This window comes from Amblyraja radiata, chromosome 15 (genome assembly GCF_010909765.2).
Source record: "Amblyraja radiata isolate CabotCenter1 chromosome 15, sAmbRad1.1.pri, whole genome shotgun sequence".
In the NCBI taxonomy this organism is placed as follows: Eukaryota; Metazoa; Chordata; class Chondrichthyes; order Rajiformes; family Rajidae; genus Amblyraja; species Amblyraja radiata.
Genome location: NC_045970.1, coordinates 40605572 through 40620934, shown reverse-complemented (window position 1 = coordinate 40620934; position 15363 = coordinate 40605572). Strand labels below are relative to the sequence as shown.

General features: G+C 51.3%; 1 protein-coding gene across 1 annotated transcript; it reads right to left on the bottom strand.

The window, feature by feature from the left end:
- LOC116981413 (gamma-glutamyl hydrolase-like) lies at window positions 1-12555 on the bottom strand. The gene is made up of 10 exons (XM_033034467.1): window positions 12411-12555; window positions 11447-11478; window positions 10188-10299; window positions 9124-9174; window positions 8057-8141; window positions 4467-4605; window positions 4180-4286; window positions 2740-2833; window positions 1452-1589; window positions 1-496 (listed from the first exon to the last, which is right to left on the bottom strand). The coding sequence occupies exons 1-10, from the start codon at window positions 12425-12427 to the stop codon at window positions 375-377; spliced, it is 897 nt and encodes a 298-aa protein (XP_032890358.1). The 5' UTR covers window positions 12428-12555; the 3' UTR covers window positions 1-374.
- Window positions 12556-15363: the final 2808 nt, after the last annotated feature.

Genomic DNA, 15363 nt, shown 5'->3' with positions numbered 1-15363 from the left:
GCGGGCAGAATTATTCTCCCTCACAAACGCTGACCCAGCAGGTGCTTCTTTTGCCCTGGATTCAGCATCTTACTTGAAATTACTTGAAAGACTTGTCCCATCCCGGTCATTCCCCGGCATTCAGGTCGAAGGTTACTTGAAGCGTATTACTTGAAATGGGAGAATTCAATGTTCATATCGCTGGATCTACCCAAGCAGAATAAGTGGTTCAACATTGTTGGATAAGCAACAGAGTTCTGGTGAAGAACCTTCGACCTGAATGCCTGTTTCCCTCTCATATAGCCCTGGGCATCCCCAGTACATTTCAGCATTCCAGGAGCTTTCTAAAGGACAAGAATATCTACAGATAGACCAAGACACTCTAGCAAAGACACCTAATCAAACTTATAGATAATACGGCCACCCTTTTCACTTTGTACATAAGTAGGTATACAGTTGTTGATTAAGGCAGCCTCCTCCTCTTCTCTGCTGCTAAAGCAATGAAGACTCTTTCTGGCTGTTGAGAGAAAATGCAACTTAAGAATCGGAAGTACATATAGCCAAGGCATCTAGAATCACTATATACAGAATAACCACGGGCCAGGCAGCATCTCTGGAAGACATGGGCAGCATGCTCCACTTATACAGACTGATAGAGGGGAGGAAAGACTTTTGATGTTGGGTCAATTTTGATGTCTGAAGAAGTGTCCTGACCCAAAACGTCTCCTATTACTGTCCTCCAGAGATGCTGCCTGACCCACTGAGTTACTCCAGCAACTTGTGTCTTTAAAAAAAAATAAACCAGCAACTGCAGTTCCTTGTGGTTATCTTTAACATAATTGTTTTAAATGACATAATAATTATTTAATTGTCAGGCTTACATCAGAACTTTTAATGTGGTTTGTCAAACTACCACAGTAACTTATGCCTCAAGATTCTGTGGCTTGCTTATTCAGATTTAAAATCCTGGTTTCAGATTGAACTAAATCACTTTCGATACAAAATGTGTCAAATTAAACTCTCCATAACTATCAGGTTATATATTTCCAATTGCACAATATCAGATCTGAAACATTAATTCTTCAAAATACTGATGTAGAAAACCATCTTCAATATTCGCTCTGCTTGTGTCCACACTATTTCTGCTCAATTGCTTTGCCCAGTCTATGGGTAGATTGAAGTCCCTCTCCTTTGTGATCATTGTCTCACCCTCATCTCTAACCTCCGGTTCAGCACTTTGTTCCACATCACCGTTGGATTTCTACCATCAATGTTTCTTACCTCTATCTGTTTCTCAGCTCCACCCAAATTGTTCCATCTCCTTGATTTCCTGAGCTTTGATCCTTTCTCTTCCTACATTTATCCCATGTTTACTTTTACTTCGTCCGGCAGTATCCGGGATTATTCAATCCCCAACTACAGTCACTAGGGGGCCATCATTGTAACGCCCATAGCATCATTCCCATATGTACCTTCATTTACAAAGAACTCTGCCAATAGGTAGGACATCCTGACTCCCAGGGGACAGTGCAGAAAATCAAAATTCTTCTTCCAGAAATATCTGTTTCCTTCCGGATGCCACTGGGTGCCGTAAATTGGATAGTGTATCGCTGCAAGTTGGATGAAAACAGGTCAGTACAAATACTCTATCCCCTACTCCCAACTCCTCTGTCCATGACGCATCTGCACCCACGACGATGTGTTCCACACCAGAACATTTGAGATGTCCTCATTCTTTATGCAACGGGGGTTTCCCTCTTCCATCATAGATGAGGCCCTCTCTAAGATCTCCTCGATATCCCGCAGCTCCGCTCTTGCTCCGCTCTTGCTCCGCTCTTGCTCCCCTAGTTGCAATAGGGACAGAGTTTTCCCCAGTCCTCACCTTTCATCCCATCAACCGTCGCATACAGCACATAACCCTCCGACATTTTCGCCACTTCCAATGAGATCCCACCATTGGCCACATCTTTCCATCTCCACCCCTTTCCACAGAGACCATTCCCTTCGTAACTCCCTAGTTAACTCTTCCCTTCTCACACAAATCACCCACTCCCCAGGTACTTTTCCCTGTTACCGCAGGAGATGCAACACCTGTCCCTATACCTCCTCCCTCGACTCTGTCCAAGGACCTTGACAGTCTTTTCAGGTGAGGCAGAGGTTCATTTGCACCTCCTCCAACTCATCTACTGTATCCAATGTTCCAGGTGAGGACTCCTATATAATCGGCGAGACCAAGCCCAGACTCAGCGATCGTTTCACTGAACACCTCACCTCGGTCTGCCTACACCCACCAAATCTCCCGGCTGTTAAACACTAACTCTCCCTCCCATTCCCACAATGAGCATTCTGTCCTGGGCCTCCTCCACTGTCAGAGTGAGCCCAGTGCAGATAGGAGGCGCAGCAGCTCATATGTCGCTTGGGCAACTTACACCACAGCGGTATAAATATTGGTTTCTCTAACTTTAAGTAACCCTTGCTTTCCCTCTCTCGCCATCGGTCTCAGCCCGAAACGTCATCCATTCCTCTATCCAGAGATGCTGCCTGTCCCGCTGAGTTACTCCAGCATTTCGTGTCTATCTTCATGAGTGGAGGGCTTGATCTCGCCAACAACATCATTAGTGAGCAAAGGTCAATAAGTTAGAATGGATGCAGAGAAAATATCCAAGGCTGCTGCCAGGACTTTAGGGTCTGAGCCACAGTGAGAGGTTGGGCAGTCTGGGACTTTATTCCTTGGACCACAGGAGGCCAGACTCTCCCTACCTTCCATGGTGGAGACGAAGGTGATTCCTTGTGGGTCGGTGTTGGTGGAGACGATCCTGTAGAAGGAGCGCAGCTTCTCGTTCGCCTCGAAGTCCTAAAGCCAACGGCCTTGGTTAGTTACTGGGGAGACGGAGCCCTGACTCACACACCACCCACCACCCCCCCCCCCCCCCCGCCCCCCCATCCACACACCATATACCCCACCCCCTCCCCACAGCGTGTTGTGCACCATCCCTTCCCTCCTTCCGAACCCTCTACTCCCCCCATTCTTCAACCCATGTTCCATTTTGTCTTCCCCTCTGTCAGCGCACAACAGGTTTGAACCCGTGCTGTGTGACTATGACTCGCAGTGCTGGGTTTGAGTTTATTATTGTCACGTGTATCGAGGTACAGTGAAAAGCTTTGTTTTGTATGCTGTCCAAATCAGATCCGATAATACCATACACATATACAATCAAGTTAAACTGAAGTACAGTAGACAGAGCAAATGGGAAGATACAGAGTGCAAAATATAGTTTTTTATCAAGGCCTGGATATAATGGACTTGGAGGGGATGTCTCAATTAGTGGGAGAGTCTAGAACCAGAGGGCACAGCTTCGGAATAAAAGGATGTACCTTTAGAAAGGAGACGAGAAGGAATTTCTTCACTCAAAGGGTGGTGAATCGGTTGAATCCATTGCCGCAGACAGCTGTAGAGGCAGTCTTGATTATTTTTAAGGGGGGAGATTGACAGATTCTTGATTAGCAAGGGAGTCAAAGGTTATAGGGAGAAGGCGGGAGAATGTGATTGTGAGGGAAAGATAGATCAGCCATGATTAAATAGCAGAGTAGACTTGATGGGCCAAATTGTCTAATTATGAACCGTGATACACCAGTTCCAGAGTCAAAGTCCAATGCCTGCAATGTGAATCGGACAGTAACCTGGCTTATGGAAGCACCGTTCAGAAGCCTGAACACAAGGGAAGAAGCTGTTCCCAAGGTTTACTAATGGCAGCCACTAATGTAAATGAGTAGATTTTTATGAACTGTATCAAAATATAAACTAGCAGTGATCAGTTTTGCAGAGAAAACTTGTCTAGCTGAACAATGGCCACCGTCTGAAGATAGTTGCCGTGAGCTCAGTTCACCGAGCCGGAGTCAGACAGAGGGCGATGAACCCAACACGACCATAAACACCCGTCCAGGGACCCCGACAGCCCTTTCTGGTGAGGCAGGCTGATGGGTTAGAGGGGCGAAAGCTGGGATAAAGAGGTGCGGCAGGGTCTTACCCCCCCCCCCCCCCCTCCACAGTAGCCAGATAACCCCGCTCCCCCTCACCGCAGCCAGGCACCCCCACACGACAACCCCCTCCCACTGCCCACTACTGCCAACCCCACCACCTCTACCCGCTCCACCCTCCACACCCGCTAGCTAACCCCGCTGCTCGCCGCCCCATCTTACCTCCAGGGTGATGCTGTACTTGTGGAAGTGTCCGGTCAGAGAGTTTTCCCCTAAAGCTCTCATTGTCTCCGGCGGGAAGTCACGGAACATTCGGCAGCTTTTTATTTCTGAAAAACAACGAGATGGAGTCAGGGTGGGGAGGGGGTGGTCGAGGGAGGAGATGGGACAGCGGGGAGGACAGGATACCTAGCGACTCCTGCGGAGAGGACTCCATCCCTTCCCCTCTCCACCCCCGGGCGATCCGTGCCCACGTCCCCACCCAGTCCCACCCCGCCCTGTGCCACTACCGGGGGTGAAGAGGAGCGGCAGCGCCACCCGGCCGGTGTCCGTGAGGCTAAGCAGGTTGTGACCGGAGGTGAGCGCCGTCAGCAGCTGGTGGCCCAGACACGTGCCCCACACCGGGAAATAGTCGCCCCGGTCAGCGGCCTGTGGAGAGAGAGAGAGAGAGATAGAAAATGGGGGTTGTAAACATTGCCCGAGGCTTAAGGGGGGGGGGGGGGTTGCACTGTGGGAGGGGCTTTACTGAGGGAGCGCCGCAGTTTTTTTAAATTATTATACAATTACTTTTATTCAGGGGCAGACAGTCAACCCTGGTGCGGCCATTGACTATCTGCTGCCTGGACCCGCGAATGGCAATCGTGGCCAGGCCCAGGAGCAGACGGACAGGGAGAGTCCCCATCCCGACCTTCTCCCCTCTGTACCGGTGCCCAAATATCAGGAGTGTGGGGCTAAAATGTAGCCAAATCTTGAGGAACAGCCCCTTCAGATAGTCGAACAGGGGCGTAACCTCTCACACTGCATGTAGACGTGGAACACGGTCTCTTCCTCGCCGCAGAAGTGACAGGCGGCTGGCGAGTCCGTGAACCGGCTCAAGTATCTGTTACAGCCATGTGCAACACTCTCCACTACAGGTCCCCGATGTGAAGGGGGAGGACTCCCTTATAGAGAGCCCTCCACTGAGGACCACTCCCGCCATCAGGTGCTAACACGGACCGCCAGGGCGTGTCCGGACGGAAGACAAGGGCGAGGAAGTGCAGAGTGCAGGAGCAGCCTGTACAGTATGCGCCTCTCCGCGTCATGGAACGGCACGCTGGGCATCTCGGAAAGGCGGCTCATGTCGCGTGGGGCCGGCTCTCAGGAAGGGACCCGGGCCACAGGTCCCATGAGCAATTCCGACGGAGCGGAGGTAAGCTCGGCTGGAATCGCTCCACGCTCACGCCTCTCCTCGATATCCACCGTGACAGTGTGAGGACCATCCACCCTCTCAGCCACAACACCTCCCTCACCCTGTGGAGCAGCGCCCTGGCTGAAGGTGACCAGAATCCTGGCTTTAAGTATATCTCGATAAAAGCCAGGCAACTCGACTGATGCCCGCTACCGGGAGCTGTGTGCCCTCCTGAAGGCAGCGACCCTGGCGGAAAAAGTACATCGCCAGCGCGTGCCATCTAGGAGGACACTCGGAATACATGAACCTCCGCAGGGTTCTGAGACGGAGAGCAGCCACCTGGGTACGGACACAAACCAGTGCCTGACCGCCCTCCTCCAACGGGAGACTCAGAACCCCTGCAGAGACCCAATGATTTTTCTCTCCCCAGAAGAAGTTCACCAACCTCCTCTGAATCATGGTGACAAATAAAGAGGGCGGGACCAGAGTGGCCAGCCGGTACCACAACATAGAGGTCACCAGCTGGTTTATGACCAATGCTTGCCGCCGGTAAGAGAGCACGCCAATGAGGCCTGACCAACGCCCTAGCCGGGCAACGACTTTCGCCTCTAGCTCCTGCCAGTTCGCCGGCCAAGCCCCCTCAGTGGGACTCAGGCAGACCCCCAGGTAGAGGTGGTGTTCCACGCATAAGTTGTCATCTCCTCCGGCAGGGAGTCCATCTCCCCCTGAGCCACCAAGAGACCTGAACACTTGCCCCGGTTGATCCTGGCGGACGATGCAGCTGAGAAAATCTGCTGGCACTCGCGCATACTCCGCAGGTCACCAGGGTTGGTGAACATCAAAAGGACATCATCGGCGTAGGCCAAAAGAATCACCTCCACCCCTGGCCCGGGTAAAGCCAGGCCTGTCAACTTCCTCCGGAATGGCTCTACCCAGACGGGAATACAGCTGTCCGGGCATGGGACATCCGTGACGTACCCCCTCCTAAAGTGAATGAGGGCCAAGAAAGAGACATTGACCTTAACAAGGCATTCCGCAGCAGCGTACAAAAGCCGGACACGAGCCACAAGGTACGGTCCAAATCCGAATGCTTGCAAAGTCCCAAGAAGGTAGTCGTGATCCACCCTGTCAAATGCCTTCTCCTGGTCAAGGGAGAGAAAGGCGACTGACTGTCCAGCCCCCTATGTCAGATGGATCAGATGGATATTGTCCTGGATGGACCGGCCCGGGACTGTGTAGGACTAGTCCGGGTGCATCACTTGGGCCAGCACGGGACCCAGGTTAAGGGAGCATTGCCTTTCCGGGCCACTGTGGTAGAACTGGCAGTCCGGGTTCTGGGACAATTCCTGCGAAAATGTCCCACTTCTTTGCAAGAATGACATTGCAATAGGCCCGAGTTCGAGAACATGCTATCGGAGAAACCATCCAATTCCACATTGAACCTCCGCTCCATATCCATCCCCTGTGCCGTCTCTATATACACGCTGCGCTTAAACGTATATATATATGCCGCGGTCTAGGATAATCAAACCTGTGCAACAGTTTGGTGAGTCCTGACCGCACCTCCCCCAGTCTGTTTAGATGTGGGAGCAGGAGCTCATCTGGAATAAAAGTGGGAATGTTGGACAAAATGACCAGCATCACGGGACCCCCCATGGGTCCAACGCCGTGAAATTCCCACCCGCCGTTACCCCCCTTTCTAGCGCTAGAACTCCCCACTGACCACCACGCCTGAGACTATAGCTTCTGCTCCTACGACGTTCCTGTACTCTCAGCCATTTAGAGCAGCGCCTGATCCAACTGAGCCTCACTAATCCGACCACTCGCCCACCGCGTCGCCTCCTCAACACGGGGCCGTCCATGTCGCCCCCAGTGGCCCTTGCTTGCCCTCCATACCCCGGGGCATCCCCCGCAGCCGACCTCGCTCTCCGACCGTTAAACCGCCGCACTGTGGAGATGTTGATCACAACTGGACTTTGTTCCACGGTTCAACTCCGCACAGCGGCCTCTGTCCCTCTCGAAGAGAGAGAGAGAGCGAGAGAGAGAGAGAGAGACGAGAGAGAGGGAGAGCAGAGAGAGAGAAGCCCAGCTGCGAGGAGATCAGCGATCAGATCGATAGAGACTGAGAGCGAGCGAGAAGAGAGGAAATAGAGGCGAAAGCGAGAGCTAGATAGACTGCGATCTTCCGATCTCCTATCCTATCCTATCTTCTAGTCTCTATCTATCTCTCTCTCTCTCTCTCTCTCTCTCTCTCTCGCTCGGCTCATCTACTCTCTCTCTCTCTCTCTCTCTCTATCTATATATATATATATATATATTAGGCAACTTTATCAACAAAACACTCGGTCTCCCGCGGCGACCAGGCCTCCAAAGTCCCCGTGGACACCGCGCACGGACAGGGAGATCCCCCTCCCTCCCTCCCGACCCCACCCCGCCTCTGTACCGGGTGCCCAAATATCAGGAGTGTGGGGCTAAAATGAGGAACGGTCCCTTCAGATAGTCGTACAGGGGCTGCAACCTCTCACACCGCATGTACGAAACACAGTCTCTTCCGCAGAAGTGACAGGCGGCTGGCGAGGAAGAGTGTCGCACTGTCGGAGGGGCTGTACTGAGGGAGCGCCGCAGTGTGGGGGGTCTGTACTGAGGGAGCGCCGCACTCCCTATCTCTAGGTTTGGACATGGTTATCACGGACACAACCTGTCACCACTGACCTGGATCGCCAGCCTGTAGAAGATTCCGGAAACCCGGGCGAACTCCGAGCTCTGGACGTCCACGGCTCCCCCGGGGAGCAGGATGCTGGGGGAGAGGTGACGGTCAGTGAGCAAACGGTCCCATACGCAGAGCAGTGGCAGAGCAGCAGGCACCGGCCTTCAGCGTCCTGGCTCAAACACCCTGTACAACCGGAATGTAGTGTAGTGGACTTTATACTCAAGTCCCTGACGGGTGAAGGGCCGCGTGAACAAAATTACTAATGTGGCCAACTTCTACAGGTGCACCACAGAGCGCACGCTGTCAGGTGCATCACAGCTTGCTTTGGGAACAGCTCTGCCCAAGACCACAAGAAGTTGCAGAGAGTTGTGGATGTGGCCCAGACCATCACACAGACCAGACTCCCCACCATTGACGTCATCTACACTTTTCGGAAAGCAGCCAACATAATCAAGAACCGCTCTCGCCCCGGTCACTCCCCTTTCTCCCCTCCTTGTTCAGGCAGAAGAAACAAAAGCTTGAAAGCACATACCACCAGATTCAGGACCCCCCCCCCCCCCCCCCCCCCCCCCCCCCCCCCCCCACCGCTGTTATCAAACGACGGAATGGTCCTCCCATAAACTAGGGTATAACCCCGATCTTCCAACCTACCTCATTGGTAACATTGGAGTTTTCACGTAAGGTGTAAATGCCATAACACTGTATTCTGCACCCTAGTAATTTTCACTTTGCACTACCTGTTGTTCCTGTGTATGGTATAATTGTACTTGTGTATTGTGTAATTTGGCGGGATAGCATGTAAATTGTTTCACTCTATCTCGGTACATGAGACAACAATAAACTGATACCAAAAACTGCAGCGCGAGGCAATAGTGTCTGTCCAGGAGAGAAGGGTGGCATAGGAAGAGTCCAATATTCAGATTGGAAACGCTTGGAGACACCAAAGGACCCAGGAGGTTGGAGCACTTGCAGATACAGACAATCAGCGGGGCCCTGGGTGAGGGAGGGAGAGCAGTGTCCCTGAGAGGGGACAATAAAATGAGAGAGAAAAACCGATGATCAAACCTACCCATTTATTGAGTAAAATATCCGTTCATATTCAGACTCACTGAGGTACAATCTGAGGAAAACAAGGAACCTCGATGAAACAGTCATCCCCGTGAATAGCCCCCCAATGTTATTTGTTTCCTGTTCCTGATTCCCAATACAACCCAACTATAACTTCTCTCCATATCCAGCTCCAACCCCTGTCCACATCCCCAACACTGTTGCCCCAACCCATTTCCAACTCAACCCTTATGGTCCCAAACTCAATCCCCACATAATCAGCCCTATCCCACATCCCCTATTCTGTTACACTCCCCCAATTCCAGTCTAATCCCCATTCATAGCCCAATTAACCCCTTCCCCAACCTCCCCCCCCCCCCCCCATCCCTGCTTGAGCAAAACAATGTGGTGGAGGAAGTCAGCAGGTCGGGACCCTTCTTCAGACTGACCTGTTCATTCCCTTCACATATGCTGCCTGGCCCTCTGAATCCCTCCAGCACGTTGTGTTTTACTCAGGATTCCAGCATCTGCAGTTCCTTCCCTCTGACCATCCTTTCTTCTTCTGCCCTCGCTCATTCCCATTCTCCCCTGCCTTTTCTCCCTTTCCAACATTCCTCCCTGCCAAGATGTCAAATTTAGGGTCGACAGCCTCAACCTTTTATATAAGTTGACATAACTAACCATTCCATCTCCTCATCTTCCATAGATCATCTCATCTAGCACAGGAACAGGCCCTTCAGCCCGCTAGGTTCATGCACAACATGATGCTAAGCCAAACTCTTATGTGCCTTCACTTGATCCATATCCATCCATTCCCTTCATAGTGCAAGCAGATAAGAATTGGTCTTAGCACAATGTTTGACACAGATATTGGGGGCCGAAGAGCCTGTTCTAATGCTGTACTGTGCTATGTTGTATGTCCTCTAGTCTTTGACATTTCCACATTTGGAAAAAGGTTGAGACTGTCCACCCTATCTGCACCCTATGTAGTCCCGCTACACCCTTTAACCTCTGATCCTGCACTCCAGGTGGTCAGCCGGGTCAGGCCCACCTGCCCGGTCAGCAGGACAGTATTGGCATCCCCACCTGACAGGTGTCACCCGGCAGCCAGCCGACTCCAGGTGCTTCACGTTGGGAGCTGCTATGTACATCTTTGCTCTAAACGTCAGATCCTCGCGGGCAAGCTGCACCAAGATACCTGATGGGACAGAGGAGAGAACAGCTGGACCATCAACAGTCAGAACCTATTCCCCAGATTGGAAACATCGAATGCTATCTGCACTCCATTTGCTCCACCTATTGCTGTTGAATTTGACGGTTGTATTCGTGCATAGTATCATCTGATCTGATTTGGGTAGCGTGCACAACAATGTGCCCCTATACACGTGACAATACTAAACTGAAACCTAAACAATAGACAATAGGTGCAGGAGTAGAGCCAGCACCGCCATTCAATGTGATCATGGCTGATCATCCCCAATCAGTACCCCGTTCCTGCCCTCCCCATATCCCCTGACTCCGCTATTTTTAAGAGCCCTATCTAGCTCTCTCTTGAAAGTATCCAGAGAACCTGCCTCCACCGCCCTCTGAGGCAGAGAATTCCACATGCTCACCACTCTCTGTGAGAAAAAGTGTTGTCTCGTCTCTGTTCTAAATGGCTTACTCCTTATTCTTAAACTGTGACCCCTGGTTCTCGACTCCCCCAACATCGGGAACATGTTTCCTGCCTCTAGCGTGTCCAAGCCCTTAACAGTCTCATATGTTTTAATGAGATCCCCTCTCATCGTTCTAAACTCCAGAGTGTACAAGCCTAGCTGCTCCTTTAGAATTTGCCCCTTTCATCTTAAACCAATGCCCTCCAACGTTTAGGTGAGAGGGATAAGATTCAAAGGAGATGCGTGGTGCAAGTTTTTTTGCCATCTTATCTACTTGCGTTCTTGGTTCTTGGTTTCTTGGTCCTCCAAAATATTCCAAATGGAATTTTAACTGGAGGGGTGGAGGGAAGACTTAAGCCAGAAAGGGTTTTTGGGAAGAAAGAGCTACCTTAAATTTAGTTGTATCTGGTTGGGTAACTATGGTAGGGTGAAGATTATTCCATGCTTTAATTGTGCAGGGGAAGAACGAATTGCTGTATACATCTGGAATCTCAAATTGGATCGAATGCCCTCGTCTGCTCCTAATTGGTTTGGGTTTGTTGTAGGTTGTGCACTTTCTAGTTTCTAGTTGCTACTTTCATGAGACCATGGGACTTCCACCCCAAGATCTTTCTGTACCGAGGGTCCTGCTATTTACCGGTGGCCGCAGGACCAATGAGCGCAAACCGCCAAGACGCCAACACCACTCACCTATCACGGGTCGATCATTCAGGATTCTGCGTCTGTGGAAATGATAGGGATGAGGGTGAGTCTGGTGACGGAGCTACAGGGACATAAAGTGCTGGAATATGTGAGGTGATAGGGAGATCGGGTTGTGAACAGGAGTAAGACACCAGGGGCGGCAAATTTCATCTGATCTATTTCCTACTGGAGAGACGATCTCGACAGTAAGGCCAGTGGGGACTGCGCGCTTTTTATTGGCACTAGACCACATCAGGGTGGCGGTTGGGACTCTACACGGAACCTCTCCATAGACGCTGCCCGCCCGGTTAAGTTCCTCCAGCACTTGGAGTCTTGAGAAAGAATCGGCCGAACGGGTTCCAAACTTTCGAACTGCCCTCCGACGGCTAGTTCGTGCCATCGTCTTCAAATGGGCCGAGACATCGGGTTGATGACAGTCGCCCAGTCCCCGCGCCCCCGGCTCACCGACCGGCCACGGGAATACGTCCGTCAGAGCAACTGGCCCGGCCCTAACTCATCCCCACACACTCCCGTCTTCCCGGGAGTCCTGAGGCCGTTTCACCCGCAGCTGAAGTCCTTTAGACTTTAGAAATACAGTGCGGAAACAAGTCCTTCGGCCCACCGAGTCTATGCCGACCCGTGCACACTAGGAATTATTTACAATTAACAAAAGCCAATTAAACTACAAATCTTCTCGTCGTTGGAGTGTGGGAGGAAACCGGAGCACCCGGAGAAATCCCACGCTCAGTGAGAAGGTACAAACTCCGTACTGACAACACCTGCAATCAGGATCGAAACCGGGTTTCTGGCAGCTCTCCCACTGCGCCACCGTGCCGACCCGGGCAGCGAGTAAACAGAACCCCCCTCCTGCAGCCCTTTCTCCCCTCGGTGCCCGAGTGCAGTGCCTTGGCGCGGATGGCATCGACCATCCCAGCCCGGCCCGGCCCGGATCGCCCTCTCTGCCACCGCTCACCCGTTTTGTCCGCTCATGGCAGCGACAGTCTTTGGGATGTCCCGTTCCGAATAGTCTGGGCAGAAGGAAGAGGCTGCTTAAATATCGCCAGAACAACGACACACCCAGTACAGAGCTTCTTGCGTAACTCAGCGAAAGAAAAACATGTAACTCTTGCTGCCTCCAGCTCACCGTGGGAATGAGAAGCCGGAGCGAGAAAAATACCTGTTTGCAAGAGTGTCATTCGTTTAAAATGCATACACAGAGCAACAAACACAGATGATTTTGTAGATTAATTCCCCCCCCCCCCCCCCATCAGTGTGAAGAAGGGTCACAACCATGGTCTCCAGGGATGCTCCCTGACCCGCTGAGTAACTCCAATATTTTGTGTATTTTCTTGGTAAACAGGTCCCCGTTTCTACATTTTGAGGAAGGGTTGCTGTCCTGACACCATATTACTAAGTCCTCGGTCTCGTTCCGATACTCCGTCGCGTCATTGTTTGATACCCGGACCACCGCAGTGATGTACACTACAAACGGCAAATTGCAGATGGAATTAGAGCAGGACTTGGCCGCACAGTCATCAGGGTCTAGTTATTAAATTATACATCTGACGTTCATACGTTCACTAGTTATAGGAGCAGAATCAGGCCATTCGGCCCATCGATTCCACTCCGCCATTCAATCATGGCTGATCTATCTTTCCCTCTTAACCCCATTCTCCCGCCTTCTCCCAAGAACCTCTGACACCCGTACTAACTAAGAATCTATCTGTCTCTACCCTATTGACTTGCCTCCACAGCCTTCTGAACACACATCCTTGTGGGGCACAACCTGTATCCAATTTCAAACCTCACAGACACACCACAGACCTGATCTCGCGTTTCATTCAGCTTGCATCCCCACTGATGTGCTGCTGCTGGCTTCCATCCAATCGCATTCTTTACATGTTCTTTCTTGACACTGACTCATTGCCCACATAATCATCTGCCGACCTTTATTTCGACAATGTGAGTTTCAAATTACCGGAATCCTTTCACAACCAACCTCTCATAACTAATTTCCAAGGTTCCCAGCTGCTTTGAAAGGGCACTAATGATGTCAGTGCCCAAGAAGTGTAATGAGGCATGCGCGAATGATGACAGACCGGTGACATTAATATCTGGGGTGCTGAAGTGTTTTGAGATGTTGGTTTGACACATATCAACTCCTTCCTCAACAAGAACCTGGACCCACTACAATTTGCCCACTGCCACAATAGATCTACAGGGGGTGTGATCTCGCTGGCTCTCCACTCTTCACTGGACCACTTGGACAATAAGAATGCATCAACTGTAGCTGGCATTCAACGCCATTATCTCCAAGCTTATCATCAAACTCAGAGAACTGGGTCTCTGTACATCTTTATGCAACTGGATCTTCAACTTCCTCACTGGCAGACCGCAATCTGGACCAATTGGCGACAACACTTCCTCACCGATTACTCACCACAGGGGCACCTCAAGGACCATTGTTCAGTCATGTGCTCTACTTGCACTATACCCATGACTGTGTAGCCAGTCTCATCTTTACATCTGCTGAGGATGCTATCGTTGTTGGACAAATAATGAATCTAATGGTGAGTCAGAGGATAGGAGGGAGATTGATATTGTGATTCAATGGTGCCAAAACAACAATTTTGCTTTCAACGTTAACTCCGTCTCATCATTGTTTGATACCCGGACCACCGCAGTGATGTACACACTACAAATGGCAAATTGCAGATGGAATTGGAGCAGAACCTGGCCGCACAGTCATCAGTGTCTAGTTATTCAATTGTACAACTGAAATTCTTACGTTCATTATATAAACACAGGCCAATGAGTTTAACCTGTTCTATAACAGGTTTGATCTGGTATCCCCTCCCACCTCTACAGGTGCAGCCTCTCCCCACCATCCCCACCACGAGGCCGCCCCCCCCCCCCCCCCCCAACACCACAGCTGCAGCACCTCCTGTGCCGGCAGCTCCTCAACCGTTCTTCACGGAGGACGAGGTGAGAGCTGAGCTGAGGAGGTTGCGCCCTGGTAAAGCAGCTGGCCCTGATGGTGTATGTCCCAGGCTACTAAAAGACTGTGCGGCTCAGCTGGCGGAGCCGCTCCAGGCCATTTTCAACCTGAGCCTCCAGTCAGGGAGGGTACCAGGTCTGTGGGAAACATCATGTCTCGTGCCGGTTTCCAAAGCAGGGCGGCCGACCGAGATCAACGACTACAGACCGGTGGCCCTTACATCCCATATCATGAAAACAATGGAGCGGCTACTCATTCGTCTCCTGAGACCACAAGTCCAGCAGGCACTCGACCCACTACAGTTTGCATACCAGGAGAACATTGGGGTGGATGACGCAGTCCTCTACATGCTGCACAGGATCTACTCCTTTTTGGACAACCCCGGTGGCTATGTGAGGATTATGTTCTTCGACTTCTCAAGTGCGTTCAACACCATCCAACCCCTGATTCTGAATGACAAACTTAAGAAGATGGGGGTGGATTCCACATTTATCTCCTGGATATGCGACTACCTGACGGGTAGACCACAGTTTGTCAAGCTGGGGGACAGTGTCTCTGGCACAGTGGTGTGCAATGTTGGAGCCCCACAGGGAACGGTTCTGGCCCCGTTCCTCTTCACCCTGTATACAGCAGACTTTAACTATAAGTCTGACACATGCCACGTACAGAAATATTCAGATGATACAGCGATTGTGGCATGTGTAAGGAACGGGCAGGAGGAGGAATACAGGAACTTGACCAGTTCTTTTTGTGCCTGGAGTGAAGAGAACTGTCTCATCCTGAACACAACTAAGACTAAAGAGATGGCGGTTAACTTTGGCAGGTCCAAGCTCCCCCTTCAGCCGGTCAACGCTGCAGGGGCTGACATTGAGGTGGTGCAGACATATAAATACCTTGGAGTGCACCTTGACAACAAACTGGACTGGTC